This window comes from Pimephales promelas, chromosome 14 (assembly GCF_988280905.1).
Source record: "Pimephales promelas chromosome 14, fPimPro1.hap1.1, whole genome shotgun sequence".
Lineage (NCBI taxonomy): Eukaryota > Metazoa > Chordata > Actinopteri > Cypriniformes > Leuciscidae > Pimephales > Pimephales promelas.
Window position 1 is genome coordinate 5,990,131 of NC_142782.1, and position 26,813 is coordinate 6,016,943.

The 26,813-nt window shown below is 38.5% G+C and overlaps 1 protein-coding gene across 9 annotated transcripts in view; it reads right to left on the bottom strand.

Annotated features, from left to right (window-relative positions):
- Positions 1 to 975: 975 nt before the first annotated feature.
- Positions 976 to 26,813, bottom strand: part of aak1a (AP2 associated kinase 1a) — a 92,609-nt gene continuing 66,771 nt past the window's right edge. For 7 of the 9 annotated variants that reach the window (XM_089119329.1, XM_089119330.1, XM_089119333.1 and 4 more), the window contains 2 exons: positions 23,405 to 23,506; positions 976 to 3,564 (listed from right to left, as the gene is read on the bottom strand). In XM_089119329.1, the coding sequence (XP_088975455.1) occupies positions 2,792 to 3,564; positions 23,405 to 23,506 (875 nt within the window). In that variant the 3' untranslated portion in view covers positions 976 to 2,791. The remainder of the gene's footprint in view (positions 3,565 to 23,404; positions 23,507 to 26,813) is intronic. The other 2 variants (XM_089119334.1, XM_089119336.1) reach the window with 1 other exon arrangement.

The following is a 26,813-nucleotide window of genomic DNA, read 5'->3' on the forward strand; positions in this document are numbered from 1 at the left end:
GTCACGTGGAACCAACGATATGAGACCAAGCACATTTTGTTTGAGATTACTGAATCAGTATTTTTTTTCAGTCATTTTTTGTTAATTACTGGAGTTTATGAATGTCTGTCGATATCTTTTACAGTCTATGGTCGATATACCAATAATGCGGCCGAAGACAGGGGCTTTGGTGCGGCTCCTGATCCGCCTAGCGCCCCCTGGAGGAAGAATCAACACACACAAAACAGTCAACAACTCAACATCATAAGAACGCCAGATGGCAGTGCTCTTTTGCTTTTCAAATGATGAACACAGAAACTTACGACTCATTCAACCAATTTCTTTTACAATCTATGCATTCCATACAAATGTAAAGTTCTACTCCTACTACTATTTAATTATAATTATTATTTAATAATATATATTATATTTATTCATTTTCATTTAGCTGATGCTTTTATCCAAAGCGACTTACAATTGCTATAGACCATTTCACAAGATGTAAACAACACTGGTCCAGAAGCACTTCCTGTTTCAGTTTTTTAACAGTACATAAAAGCTGGGATAAAATACAACCAACAGAACATTTAAAACAGAATCAAAAAGTTAAACCAACATCTTTAAGATGTTTTCTTTACATGTGAAATGAAGAAAACAGTTACAAACTGAAACAGGAAGTGTTTCTGGACCAGTGTTGTTTACATCTTGTGAAATGGTCTAGGTCGCACCCGGGTCTCTCACACCAAAGGCATGTCTTATCCACTGCGCCATGACCACCCCCATCATACATGTATGTGTGTCTGTGTGTATACATTAATATACACACACACACACACACACACATATATATATAGCCTATGTATAAATGTGTTAATGAGTATATAGTCTACACTGACATAAACAGGAATATATATATATATATATATATATATATATATTGTAATATTATAATAAAAATAAAGAGTATAATAAACTGATACAATATCAATACAAGAACACCGTTAAAACATTTCATTTATTACATAGAGATTCTACACCGGTGAGCGTTTAGCATAGCTCAAGTATTTCCAAAAGAGAAGTGCCTCCAAATTCATTCAAGGCCACCAAGCAATCATGGCTGTTTCAACATTAGACATAAAAAATATGAACAATCCCCAGTCTCTCATATAAAACACCTTTCCACAAAGATCAACGTGGATACACACCTAAAATTCACCCCACATAATACAAACTACATCTTTTAACTCTTAATATCATAGTGAAAATGTGTAAGATGCACCCGTGTATAATTAACAACAGCCTTAATGCCTCGATTTACACATTTGCATTTATGGGATGAAATGCTGAGGCGGCAAACGGAGGATCACAGGCGCATTGAAAATCTGTGCAGAAAAAGTTAAATGTTTCATGGGTTAGGACTGAATTTGAACATATTGCATTTAATAAGAGATTGAGTGGATGTGGTGAACAGCAGATATAACAGCATCTTGGTACTGGAGCTGCCTGTTTAAACATAATAAAGGGAATGTGCAGTTCATTGATAGCTAGAAAACAGATATTACATTGAATAGTAACATTCTATTATAGTTGTGTGCAATACAATCCAGCATCAATTGGATTTAACATTCATGTGTATAATATGAGCCCAACACTAATGTGCTAAACATCAAGATTGTATTAAATACTGTACACTAGCACTGCTCTTTCATAAACACAGTGCATGAGATCAGGTGTTGCTTATACAATATTTAGAACTCATGTCTGCTTGCTTTTCATTGGCTTTCATGCTAAACATGATTATTAGGAAATAATAGGAGCAACTCTTATTATGGGTCAAAATGATAATTCAACATGGATAATTAAAAAAGTTATTGAAAAATAGATATTGAGCCTATATATTATTTAAAAATTGCAATACATTCAGGGTTTTGCAGATATTTAAAAAAAAAAATGAAAATTTGACAATTTGATGCTTTACTTGTTAAGTTGTGCAAATGTAAAATACATATAGCTGATGAATCTGAAAGAATTAACCAGTCAAGGTCACGTTACGATTTTTTCATTGTAACACATTATTTGCATGAAAATTAAGCATGTTTACAGGAACAAGACTGCAAAATAAATCTATAATGTATTTAAAATATTAAATAAATTGAATTTATGCTGATTTTTAAAAAGAATTTACAGAAATAAGAATTTAGATGGAAAATTACAATTCAAAAATATCATTGGTGCTTAAAACCTGTGAAATTTCTTCATGAATGGAAATAATAATTTAAAATGTAAAAGTATTTTCACAGCCCAAAGAAATGTTTGGCTGATAACCTTTTGTGTATGTTTTGAGAAACAAAATCAACTTTTTAAATACGTTTTATTTATCGTCAATTGTGTGGACAGGATGTTTCCTGTTTTTTTATGATGATGTGTGACTCTGCCAGATGTGAGCTATACAAAACCGCCTGGAATACCATGATAGTAGAAACGCCATCGGTCACCAGATGATGTTGGAAAAAATTGTTTAAACTCATGCTCATAATAGAAAACGATCCAACATTTTTGCTAAGCAACAAACCAGTTTTCTGTTGACGACGTGGTAGACACACAGGACAGAAGTGAAGTTTGACAGCATGAGAATGATCTGAGGTAGCAAAAGATGTCACAAATCAAACATTTACCCAGAGATAGACAGCCAAAGGCCATAAATGTGCTTCATTCTTCAATATATTACACTCAGTATACAGCATTTTATTATGTTGAGCTCAAATCTTTTAGGGGGGGCGAAAGTACTGGTGTGGTTTCGGACGCTATTCTCTCAGTGTTTATCGTGACGGCCTTTAAGGTGGAAGGGTGCCGAGACAAACGGGTCACCAGAAGCCACATCAGACGTCAGATTGTGATCGCCGATCGGTTTGTGTCCAGGCTCGGCGTTCACGGGTCCTTCGTAGTGTCTGGAATACTTAGAAAGCGCCTGGGGTCGAAAGGGCAGAGTGGTCACTTGGCCGAGGATGTTCTCGTCAAGGGAAGAACCTGGATGGGGGTGTAAATATCCCGGCTGGGCCACTGGATTGGTGTAGACCTTTCCAGAAGTTTCCTTCTTCCTACCAAAGGGGGCCTGGAGGAAAATATCAGGTTGAGGCTGAACCGGGGGACGAGCAAAAGGCGCATTGGAGAATACATCCCCATCGCTGTCACTGTCTTGTCCGATCCGAAATGGAGCTTTGGAGAAGACATCTACGCCTGGATCCACACCTGGATGTTGGGTTTGTGACACCAGTGGTGGCGAGTGGTTCTGAGCGTGGACTGAAACCTGGGAGGACTGGTTTTCAACTGCTACCTTGGATTCGGAAGACATCTGGAAGTTTCTCGAAGACGCGGGGCTTTGCTCATCTTCGTCATCCGAGTCTTGAAGTAATGGTCTGGAGCCGCTGCAGTCCAGACTTGGAGTTTCTTCGCCACTCACTTGTGACCGCCCCTCTTCTTTTTCTCCGTCGTCTTCATCACTGGAATGAAAACAGTCCTCAACGGGGTCCTCAACACCTTCTCCGTCTAACAACATTCCATATCCATCATGCTTCCTTCTGGCTTCTGCAAAACAGAAAACCGCAAAAAGAAAATTGATAGTTGGTGACATTTTCGCATGAATTCAATAGCAGGAGAATCAATGATTGTGACCAAAACGTATTTTGTAGTTCTATGGAACATGTTTGAAACCATCAGAATCCTATTGTTGCAGCCTGTATCGGGACAATATCAACACTGTGCTTCCTCTACTGGACCGTTCACCCAAAAATCCCATTTACTCACCCTCATGTCATTCCAAGCCCGTATGACTTTCTTACTCTCGCTCACCACAAAAGGTGGCATTTTAAATTATGTACTGGTGTTTTTTTTTTTTTAATGAATGCGGACTGGACAGTTCAAGTTTCAAAAAGGAAGTAAATCTACAGTCACTTTGTGTGAGCAACAGACTGTTTAAGTCATTGAAATCTGGACATCCAACATAGATACCATTAGGACAACAAGTCCATGAGATAAGTAGAGATGTCAATCATTATTTTGAGTCAGATCTTTTCAATTGGCTGATCCAGTTCACAAAACCAGTCCGAATGATTCGTTCATTAGTCAGATTGATTCTTGAGTTCATCTCATTTCCTCAAAGAACCAGTCAGAGGAGTCCAAGAGTTAACAGCCCACTGAAGAGGAAGATTATTTTTTTTTGTTCTCTTGGTCACAAAAAGCTACCATATTACTTTAGAAGACATTAAATCTAGCCATCAGTCATACAGGCTACTGATACTTTTACGATACTTTTGTGTTGTGAAGCTTGAAGGTCCAGTCCCCATTCATTGTAATTCAATAATAAAGCTACGTTAACACTAGGGTTGGGTATCGAAAATCGAGTATCGATTGGAACCGGGACCAACTTTTCGTTTTTCCCGGAATCGTTCAAAAGTTAAAATTTCGATTCCTAGTTTCGATATTCACAGTCCGCCGAGCGGAAGAAGAAACCGCTGAACAACACCAACGAAGAAGCGTCTACCGGAAGTGTTGGTATAACCGCGCGAGTCGAACATGAGTAGCTTATGTCGGTGGTCCAAAGTGTGGCTTCACTTTTCTAAAAATAACGAAATCTCGGCAAAATGCAAAATTTGTGACAAAAGGAGTATTTTTACAGAAGGAGTATTTCCTTCAGAAAGGATCATTTCCTTCAGAAAGACCATTGGTTAGCAAGGTTAGCTAAACTTTTTTGACCCTGCCTCTTAAAAGAATTGGAATTGAGAATCGTTAGGAACCGGAATCGAAACAAGGAATCGGAAACAGAATCGTTCAAATTCAAACGATACCCAACCCTAGTTAACACTGCAGGGCTTAATGCTCAATTCCGATTTTTTGAAAAAATTCGATTTTTTTTGCAAGGCCGTTCACATTTCCAATTAAATGCGACCTTTTGTGATCTCCTGTGTGAACGTGAACTGACCCAGAAGTGACCCGCATGCGCAGAAGAGTAATCAACGGTCAACGACGTCACTTGTTGTTTGCGGAATAGTTCTTTTTTTGCGAGCTTTTGTTTTATTATTATTATTGCCACAGCCCATATACAAACACAGACAATAATTATTTTATCGACGGGCAGTATGCACATAAATGTAAGATTTTTCCGATCCTCACCAACCTCGTCATAAAACCCGTTTAATCGATAGTGCGTGTCCTCGGCGCTCCTTGCTTTGTCACCGGCGGCCGCGGTGCGACACTGGTGGCTGGTGTTGCCAGATTGGGTGTTTTTTCGCTACATTTTAAGGCAGGTTTACATGTGTTTTAGCCAGGTTTTCACCTGGAAGGCTCTATAGAAATCTGTACGAAGTTAAACTGACAGAGAGCGCACGTTCACAGACACTAGAATGAACGTGTTCACAGTAATGTTTATCAGGCAGTAATACAGTATATGAACGCATTCATGCACTATCGTTCATTGAACGCGTTCAGGCACAACACTGGGGAAGAGACACGTCTGCAGCGGCCCATAACAGTGCAGAAATGCGTTGGAGTTAGCGTTTATTGGCTAGCTACAGGTGCGTGCAATGACGTGCGGGTCGGATATATGTGACCTGGCCATTCAGAGTGAAGTCGCATTTCAAAAGATCGGATTCATATCAGATTTGGACCACATACCCAAGTGGCCTGGGTCGCATTTGAAAAGATCGGATCTGTGTCGTTCAGACTGTGATGAAAAAATCAGATACAGGTCGCATAGGGGCAAAAAAAAAAAAAAAAAAAAAAATCGGAATTAGGTCGTTTCAGCCTACAGTGTGAACGTAGCCTAATAAAACCAGGATTGCTCAAAAGTTCTCCTTTTGTGCTCCACTGAAAGAAGAACATTAAAGGAGAACTCCGGCGCAAAAACCTTTTGTCTAATAAATTAAAACATTGGTACCCAGTCGACCGTTCTCTAAGATTTGTTTTCATGGTAATCGAATGTAAAGAGTTTTATCTCTAAAAACTGTTTAGAGTATAACGCTAGTAATGGGGGCATATAATAAGTAAAAAGAAATCGCTAGTTAATACCACTAACAAGGCTCAAAATAGCCCCACACTAACACAGTAACATGATGAGGGTCCCTAAATACAAAACGAAGTATTGAGAACTTTGTAAGTGTACAGACCGTTTAATAAGAAGATACTTTATAAAGACAGTCCACTTCGTCTATACAGGCTGCAGCATCTTTGGAAAACGAGTCTCGACAACTCGAACCACGAACGACGTGCCAAGTGAGCTGAACTTCGTTTTGTATTTAGTGTGTTAGTGTGGGGCTATTTTGAGCCTTGTTAGTGGTATTAACTAGTGATTTCTTTTTACTTATTATATGCCCCCATTACTAGCATTATACGCTAAACAGTTTTTAGAGATACAACTCTTTACATTCGATTATCATGAAAACAAATCTCAGAGAATGGTTGACTAGGTACCAATGTTTTATTACACCACAGGTTGATTTTGCACCGAGTTCTCCTTTAAGCAAGTTTGAAACCACATGATGGCATGGAATGATGATAATTTTTGGGTGAACCATCCCTCAAGAAGACGATCTGTGCGTTCAAAGGCATTTTAAGGGTTAGTGTCATTATTTACTCACCCTCGTGTTATTTCAAACCTGTGTGACATTCTTCTGGGAAAAACAATAGATTTTTGAAGAATGTTGGTAACCATTGATTTCCATTGAATGGACAAAAACAAGCACTAAGAGATTTCTCAAAATGTTCCACAGAAGACAAAAAGTGAGACAAAAACCTGAGTGAGTAAATGATAACAAAATTTACTACTTTTTTGGAGAACAAATTAATAAAATGGGGGGGGGGGGGCATGATTTATTAGCACTCCATCCATTATACAAGATGGCTACACAATGAAGCAATACAGTAATACAGGACAAATAAAGCACATTCTACTACAGAATATCCACAGAAATACTATTGACCAACATCACAGTAAATACCACGAACAGTCTACATCTAAAACAACTACCACTGAGAAACAACAACCTTGTTTCCACAAACTGCCGCCATTAGCCCTTCATTTGATCACATTTCCAAGTCAAAAACTTGTAAGTTCATAAACTAATAGGAAGAACTACTTTTTTAAAGGGCTGTCAAGATAACAGTGAGAAATATCCCCACATTAGCAACCCACATTTGTTTTTTGAAAGGTGTGTTAGCAATAGACAAGGTTAAAGGGATAGTTCACCCAAAAATAACTTTTCTGTCATTAATTACTCATGTCGTTCACCTTCAGACCACAAATTAAGATATTTTTGATGACATCCAAGAGCTTTCTGACCCTACATTGACAGCTACACAACTACCACTTTCAAGGCTCAGAAAGGTAGTAAAGACCTCATTAAAATAGTTCAACCTTAATGTCATGAAGTGACGAGAATACTTTTTTGTGTGAAAAAACAGACAAAAATAACTTTATTCAACAATTAACTCTCTTCCATGTCAGTCTCTGTTCACATTGTAGACACAGTGCTGCGCTTCCGGGATCTACGTCAGAACGCCGGCTCCGTATTGGGCGGATCCTGTGTCCAACACCAAACGCATGCATCATGGTGCTCACGTGAACAGCTCAGACACTTTTGTTTGTGTTTGCACACAAAAAGTATTCTCGTCGCTTCATAAAGTTAAAGGGGAAATGAAGCAGTGAATCAAGTTTACATGATTTACAAGATGGATTTCCAATATAATCAACAATTATATAAGAAACATTACAAACATTTAGAAGAAAAAAAGAAAAAACTTTGCATCTTTCACCGCCAGGGCGCCGCCATTGTGCAGTTGACGTCACGGGGTTGGTTGGCTCAAGTTTAACAGGCTCTGGGCACTGAAAATCGCGACATCAAACTGTGTTTACACCAGTGTTTTGACCGCGAACGACTAATGTTAGGTACAGTTATTAGACAAAAAGACGACGTTTAATGTTATATGTTGACAAACTGCACATAGAAACATTGATCGCGATGTCTACCGTCATATTCCCGTCTCGTCAACACCATGTAAGTTACGTTGCTATGTAGAACAGCCGGTGGTGGTTTGGGGCGAAGAGCGGGTTTGCAACGCTAACTTACCAGGTGTCAGTGTGGCTGTTGTGGCGTTACTGCAATGCCCTCCGTTTCAGAGTCCATCTGTTGTCAAGAGGTTGATCTTGAGCATGTATTGCGTGCGTGGTCAATTCTGCATCACCGGCGCGCACGTTTACCATGCTGTGCCGGGAGTTAGACGTGTGGAAGCGGCGATGCTTTCCCTGAAGGATGTCAGAGCGGAGACACTTTTTCCTAGTATATGTAGGCTGTAGCTACTAGCACTACCACTGCGAAAATATGGACGCTTCATTTCCCCTTTAACAAATAACGTTACATGCTAACTTGCATGTTGTTGACGAGACGGGAATATCTGACGGCAAACATCGTGAACAATGTTTCTATGTGCAGTTTGTCAACATAAGATAAGATAAGATAAGATAGTACTTTATTGTCCGTGTACACGGAAATTTGTCTTGCAACCCAAACTCCAACAATTATAACACACACAAACTAAAAACAAAACATACAGTCATCAATAAAAAGTATACAAAAGTACTTAAATAATATTATGGGCACTCCGCCCTGCAAGAGTGTTCTTCAGCTACAAGTGGGGGGAAAACTATCGCTTCTTTCCCCTCATGCGTTGATTCAGCATCGATATTGACAGAGGAACAAATGAGTGTTTGTATTTGTTCTTCCTGCACTCTGGGACCCTATAGCGCCTCCCAGAGGGCAGGAGTTGATACTCCTTATTCAGCACATGAGAGTAATCTTGGGAGATTTTATGAGCCAAGCGTACAGTATGTATTTCATGACTTTCAATAAACGCCTTCTCAACCGACTGTCCCACCAATTTTGAACAAATTCCCAGGAGCCGAAAAATCCTCGCCTTCAATTGAGCTGAGAGGCCCCCAAACCACACTGCTCCACCATACTGCAGAATGCTGTAAACATATAACATGAGACGTCGTCTTTTTGTCTAATAACTGTACTTAACATTAGTCGTGCGCGGTCAAAACACTGGTATAAACACAGTTTCATGTCACGATTTTCAATGCCCAGAGCCTGTTAAACTTGAGCCAACCAACCCCGTGACGTCAACTGCACAATGGCGGCGCCCTGGCGGCGAAAGATAACGTTTTTTCTTTTTTTCTTCTAAATGTTTACATTTGTAATGTTTCTTATATAATTGTTGATTATATTGGAAATCCATCTTGTAAATCATGTAAACTTGATTCACTGCTTCATTTCCCCTTTAAGGTTGAACGACTGTAGTCACATGGACTATTTTAACGATGTCTTCTGGGCCTTGAAACCTCTTAGATTTTATTAAAAAAAATATCTTAATTTGTGTTCTGATGATGAACGACATGAGGGTGAGTAATTAATTACAGCATTTTCAGAGTTTTTGGGTGAACTAACCCAAACCCTAACTTCACTCACCAGTGCTGAAGTTATAAAATGAATAAACGAAATTCCATTATTGAGAGTGATGGAAACAAGTAGGTTACAGAAAACACAATGACTGAACTGAGATCAGAGCAGAGACATGATTGTAAGTCTTACCTTCAGGATGAAGTAAATGGTTGGCATTAAACTCAGGATTAATACAGCAGTGCACACTAAGATTTAGTTGAAATATTAGTGCTTACATCCTAACACACTGCAGAGGCATTGACAGTGTTGATTATCTGTGTAAAATGTGTGTTTGTTTGAATACATACACAATAGCATGCATATACATACTGTATGCATGTATATATACACTGTAAAAAAAATATGATCAATAAGTTATCACAACATATGTTTTTACATTGCTTTAACTCATCAAAATAAGTTATACAAGATTCAACTCGTTTATTTAAGTCAGTTTAATGTGATAAGTTTAAGTTACTTAAATATCCAAGTTGATACTTAAATTAAGGCAGCAACTTTTTTACTGTGTACACACACACAAACGCAGTATATACTATGTACTGATGAGGTGGGAAGCGAAATATATGAGAAATACCACTTAACCGAAAGCTTAAACACCTGTGCAGAGATATGTATTGATTTGACAAATATGAACAAGTACAATGCAGCAGACACTCTAAAAGGTGGCCTTAAAGGACTAGTATGACCAAAAATGAAAATTCTGTTATCCTCATTTACTCACCCTCATGTTGTTCCAAATCTGTATGACTAACTTTTTTTCTGTGGAAAATAAAATAAGACATTTTTGTCCATACAATGAAAGTCAATCACCAAGATTCTTCAAAATGTCTTTAGTGTTTCACAGAAGAAAGAATGTCATACAGGTTTGGAATGGCATAAGGATTAATAAACGATGAAAACTTACATTTTGCAGGGAATTTTAAAATAGCCTTCTCAAAAAATTAAAATAACCTTCTCAATGTATTGATAATACCAATGATTCAAAATGAAAAATACCAAAATTGGCATCAAGTTGGTAAGCTAACTGTCAATCCCTTACTGAGCAATACATTTAACAGGACAGAAATAAAAAAATAAGGGCAAAGTGCCCGAGGATTCATTTAAATAGCAACATGGGCACATTCATCAGTTCGAAAGGTGCAGAACAGGAATGACCCATGTAGTTTTAAGAGTGTGTGCGGCCACATATCACACAAACCAACGTTTAAATCTGGCCATAAAAAAGTGATGTAATTTATGACCAGTAATTGAATTTAAGCTAATTAATAAACCCCAGCGAGGGATAGATTTTGTGTGTGATAAAAAAAAAAAAATCATTATTTCATCGGATCGCAAAATCTGCTTCCAAATCACCAGTTCTCATTCTCCTGGACCTGTCTGCTGCCTTCGACACTGTGAACCATCAGATCCTTCAGTCCACCCTCTCATCACTGGAAATTCCCTCAACTGGTTTGAGTCCTATCTCACAGGTAGCTCCTTCAGGGTCGCATGGAGAGGTGAGATATCCAAAGCACATCAACTGACCACAGGGGTTCCCCAGGGTTCAGTGTTTGGACCGTTCCTCTTCTCCATTTACACCACATCACTGGGACCCATCATGGTTTCTCTTACTATTGCTATGCTGATGACACCCAGATCTACCTCTCATTTCAACCAGATGATCCCACAGTTGCTGCACGCATCTCAAGCTGTCTGGCGGACATCTCGGCATGGACGAAGGAACATCACCTGCAGCTCAACCTGGCTAAGACTGAGCTTCTCGTCCTCCCTGCCAATCCGTCTCTACGGCACGACTTCACTATCCAGCTAGATTCTTCCTCAATCACCCCATCAAGGTCAGTCAGAAATCTTGGAGTAATCTTTGATGACCAGCTGACCTTCTCAGACCACATTACAAAGACAGCTCGATCGTTTGCTAAAAAGTGTCTTCTCTAAACTGCCATCATGTAATTCGTCATCCATACTGCAGGAGTCAGGAGATCAGGAACACGTTTCTGATCTCCATTAACAAAGACTAAGACACAACTATCTGTTCCCATTGAGACTTTTATTTAATATCCACCTTTTCAGAATTTCCATTGTTGCATAAAAACAGAAGGAACACATGATCTTGATAACATGAGGAAAAAAAGGATAACACGATGGCATTCCAGAATAAGACTTTTTTTTTGTTGTTGTCATTATTTTCTCCTGACATGGGCTGTGATACACGCTACAACACAACAAAGACTTCATCATCAGACTACTACCACACCGCTAGATGCACATCTAAGATCTAATATGAGCACTGCAGTCAGATTGCATAGGTCAGCCACATTAAAACAAGCAAAGGGCAACGACAAAATAATATTGCCAACACACTCTCATGGTAATTTGTGACCATTTTACCTTTTGGCTAAACCTCATCCGTAGGCTTTTGTACGATATGCTTACATCCCGATGATGGTTACCGTAGGTTTAAAGGTGGGATTAAGGGTCGGTTTCCATATGAATCACACCGTAAATTCACACGAAACCACCACCTCGTTAAAATAGTTATGTATTCTCATGAGATCGTGTTCAATATTACACAACAATGCAACATTTGCACAAGCTTCGGACAAAACAATCACTCAAAATAAAACAACGCTCTCGGCATTTAACCAACAACAACAACAAAAAAAAAAACACTGAAGCACACTAATGTTTACATTTCAAAAGAAATAATAGTGTATTGTTACTGCTTCTGCACATCTAATTATGAAAATTCAAACATCATACATATACATACAGACAAGTTCTTACACTGAGCTCTGTTTAATGTTTGATATGTGTCGGTAAAACGTGACTTTGTGAGATTCGTCAAGAGTCGGTGTCGGCATGTCTGATACGTGCTGCCTGGACACCGATGTGACGTCAGCTTTAGGATATTGATAGATCGATATTTGACCATTCTGATATATTGACATTTGCTGACAAGTTAGCTTGAAGGATAAGAAGCCATTTCTGTTAACAATTGTTTAGTGAATTTTGAGTGCATCTGGAGGTAAATAAGTGTTTATTTAATTTCAGTAATTAAGTAATTTTTCTCTTAAAATGTTAATGTCTCAATTTGTATTACTATCAGCTTTAAATCACTCTTAAAATGAAAGGATCCAAAAGGGGGTTTGTGACGCCATGGAAGAACAATTTAAGAACTTTTCATTGAGCAAACCTAAAATTGGTGTGAAGAACACTTAAAAGGGGTGTTCACACTTGTACTGTAGTTTGGTTCCCTTGATTTGTTGGGTACGGACGAAAAAAAAAAAAAAGGATTTTTTTTTTTTCCTGGTCTGCTTAGCGTTCACATAGGCATTTGAACACTGAACCTAAAGATACCGAATCTAAAGACATATGTTCACAACCTGATTGGTCAGTTTTTATGGCATATAGTTCGCGACAAAACTTACCAAACATCCCAAACAGCCAGCCTACATATGATGCTATTTGACCAGCTGAGAACTCGTGAAGAGCTTATAAAATGTGTAAAGGCGTCAAAACACTGGCAGGAATGCCGTCACACACACACACACACACAAACAAACAAACGAAGATCTGCTACGGTCCTGACGCCTGTACCGAACTGTAATGGGCAACATTGCGACTATGACGAGGAAAAAACAGGTATGCTTTAGCTTTCTGTCCTTTCTAGGGTCGCAACTTTTTACGTGTTGCATTCATATTTTTTTCGAACCACACCAGAGTTCTTTTGGAAGCAGACAGTATTACATCTGTTCAGCCGTCTTGGTCCACTTGTTTGGTGCGCTTATTCAAATGAACCGCACTAACAGAGCAATCGCACCAGGGATTGAACTAAGGGTGTATTCACACCAGGAAAGTCCGATAGTTCACTTGCTTTGGTCCGGACCAAATAAATTATTATTATTTTTTTTTGGGTACGGTTCGCTTTCACACTGCTCTTTTTGCAAGTGAACCAAAATTTGTAAACCAAACCACACGTGTGCTAAGGTCGTCCATTCATTGGACAAGGATTCTCAAGGGAAATCAGGAAGTGCAAAAAAAGCTCAGCATGGAGATATTTCCATATATTTCATACTGCAATATTTGTTCTTTTACAAATTTTGTGTTAATTCTGTACAAACGCAATATGAAGAAACTAATGAGTATCAATGATACCATGTCATCTATACGAAGTTGTAATTCGGATTTTGAGAAGACGACGAGTCTAACGTTTGAGTGGCTCTATAAACGCGGGGAAATACGACAACTCTCGTCTCTCGTGCATCTTTTTATTCGACCACCTTTTGGTTTTTTTTATCTCTGGGCAACATCTCAACTTTGCGTTACAAGTGGCACTGCACAGAAGACGGAGAAGGTATAAAGTTTTCATTCATAGAGAGGGGCTATGTTCACTCATTCAAATAATGAGATTCTTATTGTGTACTAACAAGTGCTGTCAATGTTAACGCTTGCGATTAAGTTTGTCCAGTTTAACGTAAATTAACGCATCATCATCCTCGTATTGTAACTATTAATAATAATAATAATTCATTACATTTATATAGAATTTTTCTCGGCACTTTAAGGGGGAAACTCGTCAACCACCACCAAAAGGTGGTGAACTGCAAATGATATTTTTTTTGCATCTTTGCGCGATTAGACATTCACACACGACGTGCAGAAAGACGCGCAATATTCTCTTTGGACGCAGTGCTTTCTTGCAATTGGGTCGGTTCATGTTCACACCGTAAACGAACCGTACCAGAGTTCGTTTGGAACCGTACCGAGACCACCTCTTCAGCTGGGTCTCGGTTCGGTTGTTTGGTCCGCACCCGAGTTCGATTGCTGTATTCACACCTGCCCAAAAGGTCCGCACCAAGGGGGCAAACGAACTAGAGTTCGATTCAATCGAACCAAACAAGGCAGGTGTGAATAATACACCCTAAAGTTCCGAACTAAAGTTCACGTTTTGATACATTTTATACTTTCAGAAAGTTTTGGTTTGTTTTCACACTGCAATAATGTGAGCACACTAAAGAACTTTACGCGACATACTTGCGCCCTGTCGTCATCATCCATCTATGTGGGCTGCATCTTGACATTGATTGGTTTAGCGTGTCAATTCGGCGGGTAACTTTGACAACATGAACGAACAGACGCATATCGTCGCAACTATATTGTTATTTTTATGGCATAATTACCTGCAGCACCAACTATACACAAGGCTAGTTTCAAATTCGCCAAATGAACGTCCTCATCGAGCGAACATTTTATCGTCGCGGCAGAAAAGGAGAAGACTGCATGTTGACTTCTTATTATGTCATCAGACCATACTTCAATTAAAAACCTCGTCTCCTCCTCTCCCTATGTGCTACACGGCTCATTTTTCCTGCCACCTTCTGTTTTTTTTAGCTTCCTGTATAAGATCTGAAAGTCCGAACCATACAGAAATGCTTTCACACTAGAAACGAACCAAACCTTTGTTCAGTTTGATCCTTTTTCGTCGGACCAAATTTCATCTGTTTGGTCCGGGGGAGGTTTCACACCTCTAATTTTGATTCGGACCAAACTGTAAAGTCCGAAAGTCTGGACCAAACAAGGTAGGTCTGAAAGGGCCCTTAATCTAACCAAACATACCAAGTGTGAACATACCCTTAAGACCTAAAGAGCGCTTTTTCCCTATAAAAAACCTTTTGTGCCAATTGAGAACTTTTATTTTGAAGGTGAAAGACCTGCTTAGCCTTAGGTGAAGGGTTCCCAACACTGTTTGACCAATGAATTTCCATCATTTTTCCATAGCATTCCAAGTTGTTTGTGATTAGGATCTAGTCTAGTCTAGATCTAGTCTGAACGCTTTATTTGGACATCTGAATTAGTGTACATCTAGCTGATGAAGGGGGGAATTCACTGTTGCTATATAAATGACTTTTCCAGGCCCAGAAAACACAACTTTAAAATTCTCCAGTTTTTTTTTTCATGACTGAGAACCGTGTCAATTTCAGAATTGCTTGTTGAAAAGCACAATTACTTGTATAGGTTAGACTGGATGAAACACTGTGTGTTTTACTTGAATCTCTCATTTCTGGTAAATGTCACATGGCAGACGAAACCTCAGGAGGGGCAGACCGTCATAGGCTCAGTCCCAACACATTTACTCAGATAACTTAGAAAATAAACATATCTATGTAGTTGAAATTTGAAGAGATTAAGATTCAAAATAGAGGTTATTTGAGAAGGTAATGGATAAAAATAAAAAGCTGCCCACACAGGCACAGCTCATGAGGTTTTGGAACAGCTTATATTTACATTTATCATTTAGCTCTTGATGGATGAAATGTTTCTTCAGAAGCACAGAACTCTGATAGTCGCTGTGTTCAAGTTTATCCGAAACAGGCTAAACGTGACAAAAGAGAATCCACCTGACAGAAAAGCTCATTTTACAACTTTGTGCTCAAATATACAGATAAATAATCGTTATCTTATAATATTTATCTTGAGAATAATACAGTTTTTACATTCATCCTATACCATCCCGGTCTAATTTACCCTCTTCATTTATCCTTTATGTGTCTTTAAAGGGGACAATGCATAACTGGATAGAAATTCTAAATGTTAAATTTACACTATAGGGGTAGTACAGGGCATAAGACGTATTCTTAAAGCTAAGAAAAAGCAGCATGGGGTATGAATGAACAAGAGACAACAAAAATGAAAAAGGAGATGAGGCAGAATGACAAAAAATAAAAAATAAAAAACTTCATAGAGGAATGATATCCAAGATGATTAATACTGTGACAGATTATAACAACGGCAAAGGGAAACGCCTCTGTTGCAATAAGACGAGTGTTCATTGACAGCATCTGTGATGTTGATCAGTCTAGAACTTTGCAGGATACACTCTAAAAAATGCTGGGTTGTTTTAACCCAACTTTGGGTCAAATATGGACTAACCCAGCCGTTGGGTTAAATTTTTACATTACATTTTTAACCCAACATTTCGGGTTTGTCCATATTTGACCCAAAATTGGGTTAAAACAACCCAGCATTTTTTAGAGTGTAATCTAAATCTAAATGTCCTATCCTAAATGCAACTTCAGGGCCAAAACATACTCTGCAGAAGTATATGAATGCTAATATTTCTCCATTTCTGTTTAATGGCACAGGCATTTTAAGGTAAACCCCTTAAATCACCTATCACCTTTTTGAGGACTATGCTTTGTTTCCACCTGTTACACTTCTAACATGTTAGGCATTGCTAGCATGTTGTTAGCATGTTCTGCACTACCATTCAACAGTTGGTGTAAGAATTATTTTTTTAAAAGAAATTAATGCTTAAATTAATAGTAAGGATGCTGAAAACATACATCAAGGTTTCCACAATGATTTCATACTAATAATATGAACTTATTTTATATGTTCATATAAATATCACATAATGATATATGAAGAGTTCAGATGCAAAAACCTCTAAATGCCGTTTGAAATTTTCTTGTTTAATGATGATTTTTTATCAAACTTGTATATTTAAGTTCAGTGATTTCACTTAAATGGCAATGATAATTACCTATTAATTGTTATTTAAGTGAAATTACTGAACTTAAATATACAAGTTTGATAAAAATCATCAATAAACAAGAAAATTTCAAACGGCATTTAGGGGTTTTTGCATCTGAACTCTTCATATTCAAATAAAACGATAAACACTTTACAATAAGGTCACATTCATTTGAAGAGATTAAGATTCAAAATAGAGGTTATTTGAGAAGGTAATGGATAAAAATAAAAAGCTGCCCACACAGATTGTTAATGTATTAACTAACATGTATTACCAATGAGCAATACATTTGCTTCAGTATTTATTATTCTTTGTTGATGTTATACATTCGTTCATTTTTTGTTCATGTTAGTTCACACTGCATTAACTAATGTTAAAAAACACAACTTTTAATAGTAATTATGTATTAGTAAATGGTGAAATAAACATTAACTGATTAATAAATGCTGTAGAAGTATTGGTCGGTAGTTCATGTTAATTAAAGTATAGTTAACTAATGAAACCTATTTTTTAAGTGTTACTAATAACACTTCTCAAATATTAAAATATTTTTTTGTATAACACTAGTTTAGCTGGAATACATAATTTGACATTTCAAAGAATTACATTTTTTTAATTAACTAAATTAATGTAATTTGGAGGTTAATTTAACATGTTAATAACACAGTAACTTTTGAATCTTTCTTTTGGTTTTAGTTGAAGTAGCAGCAAGTCAAATCTGACCTGTCAATGCAAAAGGCATATGTTGATTTTGAATGCATTAGGAGGGTTTCAAACAAAAATATTTCATTGCTAGCATGTTGTAGCTGGTTGTTCAAAAGTATAGGGTGGCCAAGCATTCATGTCTATGTTTGTATACTTATGTAGAGTATGCTTATGCCCGTAATTTCTTAAAATTTGCTTTAGTCCTTGCTTTAGTTTAGTCTAATTATTTCTGCAACATCATCCTTTTGAGATGTTGAACCCCTTACTTGCTCTCGTTTCTTTCGTATTGTCTGTCTGCCACTATATAACCAGCATAAAACGTTACATACTAAACTGAATAAAACTGGAAAGGGCATTGTATGCTCCAATACCTAGAATCATTGGTGGGCCGACCACATGAATAATCAGAGGTCCCTGTTGTAGTTTTGCATGATTAAAACGTTCACATTATTCTAAAAGATAAATGATTGTTTTTATAATTCTTTAATAAAATGTCAACATTTCTCTGGATCGTCAGTCGGGCGGAAACCTTTTTTATTTTTATCCTTGACATCTATCTGTGGGTTTTGCAAGTACTTATCCAATGAAAAGTTTTAAGAAGAGCTTGTGACTAAACTTCTTAATGCATTGGATCATCTATCCGCACACATTTTGGAACATCTCTGCTTGTTTGCAATGCAAGGGTAAATAAAAAAACTGGTTGTTTGCTTTGAATAAGTAAAGCATTTTATATATGCATAAAGGCAAATGATTCATGCATTTGACAATCGGAGAACAGCGTCTTATTCTAGCATTTATCGTCGAGTCATAGCCAATACTGTATGAAATAGCTTGTGTGTAGCACTTTATCTGTTATAAAATGAGATTTTGGCCACATGACTGTACACCCACATAGCTACGGTGATGTATTCATGCAAACACAGTTAGTTATGTTTGAAGTTAACCTAAACAGTTGAGAAAGAAAACGCGTGTAACGGTATTATAGATATGTGCGTCAGGTCATAAAGTGACAGCAGCATAATATTCCTGCCGCCAAATTATGAGATAATATTAAAAATATCTATATGGCAGTTTTTTCCCCATGCTGAGTGGCTATTAACTATTAACTGTAACTAGTGAGCCAAAAAGTTAATGTCACTGACCATATAACACATGCATGTGTCTGACCATATATAATACTAAAAAAATATTATTTTAAAAAGTGTTTTTTTTTTTTTGCCATTTTTTGAAAGCACAGTTTTCTGAAAAAGATGAATAAGAGGTTTCCGCCCAACAGAAAATTTAGAGGCGCTTGATCAGACGAACATCCTCATCACAATACTAAGGTGTTGACGATGGTTTCCGGACGGTCAAAGTGTTTGCGTGTTTGGCGGTCATTGTGAGTTTCAGCAAGTTACTAAGTTAGCAGTCGTTAGGGTTTTCTAGGAAGTTGGCAGGCTAACGTTTAACAAGCCAATCAAATCCCCGTCAATTAATTCAAATTCTATCACAAGTTTCCCTCAATTCAATTTTCACTTCACATGACAGAGGGCCATTTCATGATGTCTTTAAAAAACCACATCCAAAATAGTATTAAGACATCCTGAAGAATGAAGCATAAATCAATGATAGAGTCATGAGAATGTTTATGGATCAGCAGAAGAGAGACAAAGAGCAAATGTGAAAAGAATGCCAAAGGAAAATGTGCACAAGGTTTTTGGGATTTCTTAAGGTTGAGGTTTCTAAACTCTCGCTTTATTTTTAAGAATTGCACGCTGCCCTCTCCCTCTCTCTCTCTATTCATCTGCCTCTCTTTCTGTTTCCTCTATAAGTCGATGAGTTGGTCCACCAGCAGAAGAGAGCGTGCCAGCGAGGGCAGACTGGTCTCAGAACTGCCACTGTTGCTGCGAGAATGACCACCTAGAACATGCCGGAAAGAGGAAAAGAGAAAGAGTGAGGAGAGAGAGAAAGAGAGAGAGAGAGAAGGATGTGAGGAATGAGGAAAGAATGAGGATGAAAAGAAGATAAGACGTTGACGGAGGGTGAGTGAAGAATGAGGGGTGAGAAAAGAAAGGAGGAAAGAGAAAAAGCAAAAACCAGATGAATAGCAGGAAAGAGAAAGCATAAAACGCTAAAAGATAACAGATCGGAATCGAAGAGAAATATTTTAAAGAGGATGGCTGGAAAGTAAAACAAAACCCCCAAAAGCCTAGATAATACTTTATTTTTATGGTCCCCTTTTGACATTCTATGAACTAGAAGTAACGTTGCACCTACAGTACATGTTAACTAACTCTCATTAGAGTATTAGTAGACTTTCTGCTTAATATCTGCTAATTCTTTATTTTGATGCTCCTCAATAGACGTTCTACTGACTAAGTAACATTGCAAGTGCATGTCCACTTACTCTAACCCAAACCTAACAATGTACAAATGGTGCTTTTCCACTGCGTGGTACGACTCGTTTCGGCGCGGCTCGGTTGCTTTTCCACTGCAGTTAGTACCGCTTTAAAAGTGGGTGGGATTAGTTTAAAAGCAGTCGCTACAGCGGTGGCTGTTACTGGCTATTTAAATTTAAAATACAATGACGCTGGTAGTGACGATTCTGTCTGACAAATCAGTGATCTGCAGTGTTTCACGTCACATTTTAGTACTGGTACGGTACGCTTGGAACCTCAACAGACCAGGTACCATTTAAAGTGAGTCGAAGTGAGCTGTACTGTACTGTACCATGCAGTGGAAATGCGCCATAAGTGACCCGAGCCAAACCAAGCCGTACCGTACCATGCAGTGGAAAAGCGCCAAAGTGTGCCCTACCGAACGGTACCGTACAGTACCATGCAGTGGAAAAGCGCCATAAGTGAGCCGAGCCAAGTCGAACCGAGCCGTACCGTACCATGCAGTGGAAAAGCACCAAAGCGTGCCGTACCGAACCATACCATACCATGCGGTGGAAAAGCGCCATAAGTGAGCCGAGCTGAGCCATACCATGCAGTGGAAAAGCACCAAAGCGTGCCATACCGAACCGTACCATGCTGTGGAAAAGTGCATAAGTGAGCCGAACCGAACCGAGCTGTAACGTACCATGAAGTGGAAAACCACCAAAGCGTGCCGTACCGAACCGTACCGTACCATGCAGTGGAAAAGCACCAAAGTGTGCCGTACCGAACCGAGCCGAACCGAGCCATACCGTACCATGCAATGGAAAAGCGCGGAAGTGTATTGTACCGAACCCTACCATACCGTACGGTGCAGTAGAAAAGCACCAAAGTGTGCCGTACCGAACCGAGCCTACCAGACCATGCGGTGGAAAAGCGCCAAAGTGTGCCGTACCGAACTGAGCCGTACCATACCATGCAGTGGAAAAGCACCAAAGCGTTCCGTACCGAACCGAACCGTACCATGCAGTGGAAAAGTGCCAAAGTGTGCCGTACCGAACAGAGCCGTACCATGCAGTGGAAAAGCGCCAAAGTGTGCCGTACCGAACAGAGCCGTAGCATGCAGTGGAAAAGCACCAAAGCGTTCCGTACCGAACCGAACCGTACCATGCAGTGAAAAAGCACCAAAGTGTGCCGTACCGAACAGAGCCATACCATGCAGTGGAAAAGCACCAGAGTGTGCCGTACCGAACAGAGCCGTACCGTACCATGCAGTGGAAAAGCACCAAAACGTTCCTTACCGAACCGAACCGTACCATGCAGTGGAAAAGCGCCAAAGTGTGCCGTACCGAACAGAGCCTTACCATGCAGTGGAAAAGCGCCAAAGTGTGCCGTACCGAACAGAGCCGTAGCATGCAGTGGAAAAGCACCAAAGCGTTCCGTACCGAACCGAACCGTACCATGCAGTGAAAAAGCACCAAAGTGTGCCGTACCGAACAGAGCCATACCATGCAGTGGAAAAGCACCAGAGTGTGCCGTACCGAACAGAGCCGTACCGTACCATGCAGTGGAAAAGCACCAAAACGTTCCTTACCGAACCGAACCGTACCATGCAGTGGAAAAGCGCCAAAGTGTGCCGTACCGAACAGAGCCGTACCATGCAGTGGAAAAGCACCAAAGCGTTCCGTACCGAACCGAACCGTACCATGCAGTGGAAAAGCGCCAAAGTGTGCCGTACCAAACAGAGCCGTACCATGCAGTGGAAAAGCACAAAAGCGTTCCGTACTGAACCATACCATACCATGCGGTGGAAAAGCGCCATAAGTGAGCCGAGCTGAACCGTACCATGCAGTGGAATAGCATCAAAGCGTGCCGTACCATACCATGCAGTAGAAAAGCACCAAAGTGTGCCGTACCAAACCGAGCCGTACCGTACCATGCAGTGGAAAAGCGCCAAAGTGTGCCGTACCGAACCGAGCCGTACCGTACCATGCGATGGAAAAGCGCCAAAGTGTATTGTACCGAACTGTACCATGTGGTGGAATAGCACCATAAGAGAGCCGAGCCGAGCCTCTAATGAGAGTTAGTTGACATGCATGTAGTAGCAACGTTACTTATAGTCAGCAGAATGTCTAAAGGGGACCATCAAAATAAAGAGAAACCAAAGTCTAAAGTTTTGGAGAATTACAGTATGTTTCGCTCTGATGCTACTCGTGGTTCACAATGAAAATTTAATATATTGACAACCATATACTTGAATATCATAAAAGCCATATCCAATTTCACCACAAAACTAAAAGAAATGTCATATCAATTATATTTAGCATTAAGAAAATTAAACCAATTTTAGGAATATATATTGGGGTCAATAAGATTTTTTACATTTTAGAAATTCTTATTTTTTAATGTTTTATTTGAAATATTAAAATAAAAAAGTTATTTATTTAATGTATTTTAAAATGTAATTTTATTCCCGCGATCAAAGGTGAATTTTCAGCATCATAACCAGTCTTCAGTGTCACATGATCCTTCAGAAATCATTTTAATATGCTGATTTGCTGCTCAAGCAGCATTTCTTATCAATCTTGAAAACAGTTGTGCTGCCTAATATTTTTGTGAAAACCTATATACATATCTTTTCAGGATTCTTTAATGAATGAAAAGTTCAAACAACGGCATTAATTTGAAATAGAACATTATAAATGTCTTTATTGTCACTTTTGAACTATTTCATGCATCCTTGCTGAATAAAAGTATTACTATTTCTTGAAAAAATATTGACCCCAAAGTTTTGAATGGTAGTGTATACACAATAAAAATAAGTTATGTGTTTATTTATAATACATATTAAAAATTACGATCTAAAAAAATCTGTATTACAGAATTGAAGGTTTATTTATTTATTTTTAGCGAGAATAACCACTGACTAATGAAGGATTATATTAAGATATAAAAAGTATTGAGAATTTGGGAAAATAAATGTCCCAATGCCTTTTGAGTTTTTCTTGAAATATGACAGTGACAGCGACAGAGCGAGGAAAGTTCACGATTGAGAGAGAAATTTAAGCTTGTGTCAAAGGAGTATTTCCTATTCTTTTGCATTACTCAAAGCCAGGTCAATCAGCTTCTACTTAAACAATTGTTCAATGACGTCAAAAACACCAGTCTCTCAGAACAATCTAACTCTACACTACCACTTCACTGTGATCACTCAAAAAGTTTGCAAACATATGCCTACTGTTCAATGTGAATTAGATGCAGTAAAGAAATCATGTGCTCTCTTCCAAAAACTTTTGCTGATATCCAAACTCGCTTACCTTGGCTGGAGCTTTTGGAGATAAGCACTGGAATTGGATCAAACTGGTTATCGGAGCTTTGGTCCCCAGTCTCAGAGCACTGGAGGCTTGAGAGGGGAGAGGCTGCAGGAAGAGGTTAGTGCCACAGCAGACCGATGGAGAGGAAACAAACAAACAAACAAAAAAAGATTAGGAAGAGTGTTAGAGAGGGGAAAAAAAAGAGTGATTATAGATAAGCAAGAACAGGTAGATAATGCAAGACATGGTCCTTAATAAGCAATAGACTTTTAGAAATATAGTGCTTTAAAGGGATAGTTCACTTTGAAATACATTTTTGGTGTGTTTTAGCTTACCTAAGTCTTTGTTTCCGCAGTAGTTTCAATTTTGATATTTTTAGGTCAAATTGTTTGTGTGTCTATCAGTCATATAATGCAGGTCTATGGTCACCACCTCATGCACAGAGTAGTCCAAATTAAACATGATTTAATGACACATAAATGTAAGTACACATTGATGGCCTAAGACATAAAACGAGTTTTGTGTGAGAAAACGAGCAGTATTTATATTGTATATATTTATAAGTATATATTTATATACAAGTCATTAAATCGTGTTTAATTTGGACTTCTCTGTGCATGCTCTTTGAGGTGGTGACCATAGACCTCCATTATATGACTGACAGACAAGAACGGTTTGACCTAAAAATATCAAAATTGAAACTACTGCGGAAACAAAGACACCTACATCTTGGATGCCCTTGAGGTAAGCTAAAACATACCAAAAATGTATTTCAAAGTGAACTATCTAGTGAACAGGGTAAGCAATTTGTTCCAGAATTTTGTTTTATTTTTTGATATGCGGGTTGAAAGTTTCTTTACCTCCTGATAGTAATCACTAAGTTGAGTGGTCTAAATGTATTTGTATGTACATCGTCTGTATACAAGGCATAGGACCATACAATGTTTGTCCAATCATTGCCCTCGTTCCAAATGCAATGATACAATGTCCTACTGGCTGTCAACGTATGTATTTCCATAAATCAGTGCAGACATCACACATAAGTGCGTTTCATGCTATGTAGGCGTTATACTCGGAGTGGTTCGGGACTCGAACTTGTGCATTTCAATGGCAACACTATCAACGCTGAAATGAATCTGCAGCAGTCAGGTGGTACAGGTGAACGCTCTTTAAGTTGTAATTAGGGCTGTCAATCTTCCTCTATAATACTATTCGAATTCCATTCCTTGTTTTATTTAATATTCAAATAATATTCGAATATTAAATGCTAAAAATGATCCTATTATTAATATTTACAACATTACACATGCTTATGGATCGCCAATGCCACTATAGCATGTAGTTATTGTTACACGTTCGGTCCACTAGAGGGACATCTAATACACATTTTATTCATGGTGAATATGGTTGAAGCGCTTCCAATGGTTTTCGGCTGAAAACAAAAATTCTGAAACTTGCATCGTTCTTTTCAGTTCGACTAGAAGATTCCAACAAGCTCGATCCACACCGAATCCGTTGAGATATTTCTTTTTTTCGCTTCACAGGCCCTTTGGAGGGCACTTTTTACGTCGTTAAACATTTAGGTTACCATTTTTGACAGTTGTTATGATGATACATCGTGGATAACGTGCACACTTGTGTTACAATTCAAAAACTTTATTGTTCATCAGACGAAACAAAGGCATTTCATTTTCACATGCGTGTAAGTCAAGGCGAATTTTAAAGGGTTAGTTCACCCAAAAATGAAAATTCTGTCAGTATTTACTCACCCTCATGTTGTTCCAACCCCGTAAGACCTTCGTTCATCTTCAGAACACAAATTAAGATATTTTTGATGAAATCTGAGAGCTGGATAGCTCCTGCATACTAGTCCATAGGCTTCTTGAGGGATTGAAACTTGCCGGCCTCGAAAAGTTGTTACAGACTTTGTTAAAATAGTCCAAGCGACTACAGTGGCTCAATCTTAAAGGTGGAATACCTAAGATTTTTGCATTAAAATATCCCAAAATCACAAGGCCAGTGTTATATATTTAGTTAAGATGATAACTTACAATATTCCAAATGTTTCAAACAAGGTTAAAATCTCAATTTTCTCGCGATTTAAACAAAGGAAACGGGGCGTGTGAGCAGGGGTGAGCTGGGAGTCGCCAGTCAATTGCGTCATATCCACGTTACCTCGGTTTCCGCTCGTACTACGTGTAGTCCTGGACAAATGCGGAAGTTGTAGTTGTGCGTTAGCGTCTATCAAGCAACAAACGTCAGCTTGTTTCGCGCATTTGTTATGGAATGGTGCACAATTATTCTTTTCATTTATTCCCGGAATGTGAACTGTTGGCTGTAAAGGGGGTCGCACACCGGACGAGAAGCGTCGCGCCACGTTTAGGACAACTCCACAGTAACGTTATCGAACACCGGACGCGCACTTTCTCATCAGTGTATGGCCAGAAATATTGTTATGTTTAATGACATGAAATGAAGATAATGTCTGTTCTATGTTATGATAGTACTGTACAATTAAATACAATCGTTGCTGAGTCTGCATTCTGAAAACTTTACCTCAGATCATCCGTTAACTGAATGAATTGAGAATCTCACCTGAAAAATCTAATAACATCAGCTATTGTTATTTTAAGCAGCTGATTTCTGTAAATTACTGCAAAACTAAATGCATATTGCAGCATAGGGCGAAGTCAGGATCCATTAGCAACGATTTGAGACAAAAATAAGTCACTTCGTTCAGTGACTCGTACAGTAACATCTGTGATAACTAATTTACTTTTAAACCTGACTTTTTTTGCGGTTATTTCAGTTTAATGAAAAAAACAAGCATGTCATTAAACGCAACATTTATAGAAATCGAACTTTACCTCATCCATGACAACTAATTTTCGATTCCCGTCTGACTGATTTATCCACGGTGGAGTTGAAAACAACATTTCCCATCATTCCGCGTTTCTCCACGTCGTCATCAAGCAAAGCCGGTGTTGTTGTTTTGAATGTAGCGCCCTCTAGCGGCATCTAAATCTTAGGTATTCCACCTTTAAGTTTATCAAACGACAAGAAAACTTTTTGTGCGCAAAAAAACAACAAAAATAACGACTTTATTTCAACTATTCATTTACTTCTCTCTTTGCCTCGACTAGTTTAATAGCGTATGATCTGTTGTTGTACGTCACACGCATCACACACATGACCAGCGTCAGCCAATAGTGAGCCTACGTGTGACGTAGCTCTACGCTATCACACTACGTTAACTGACTAGAGGTTCATAGAGAAGGAAGTGAATAGTTGAAATAAAGTCATTATTTTTGTTTGTTTTTGCGCACAAAAAGTGTTCTCGTCGTTTGATAAAGTTAAGATTGAGCCACTGTAGTCACTTGGACTATTTTAACAATGTCTTTAATAACTTTTC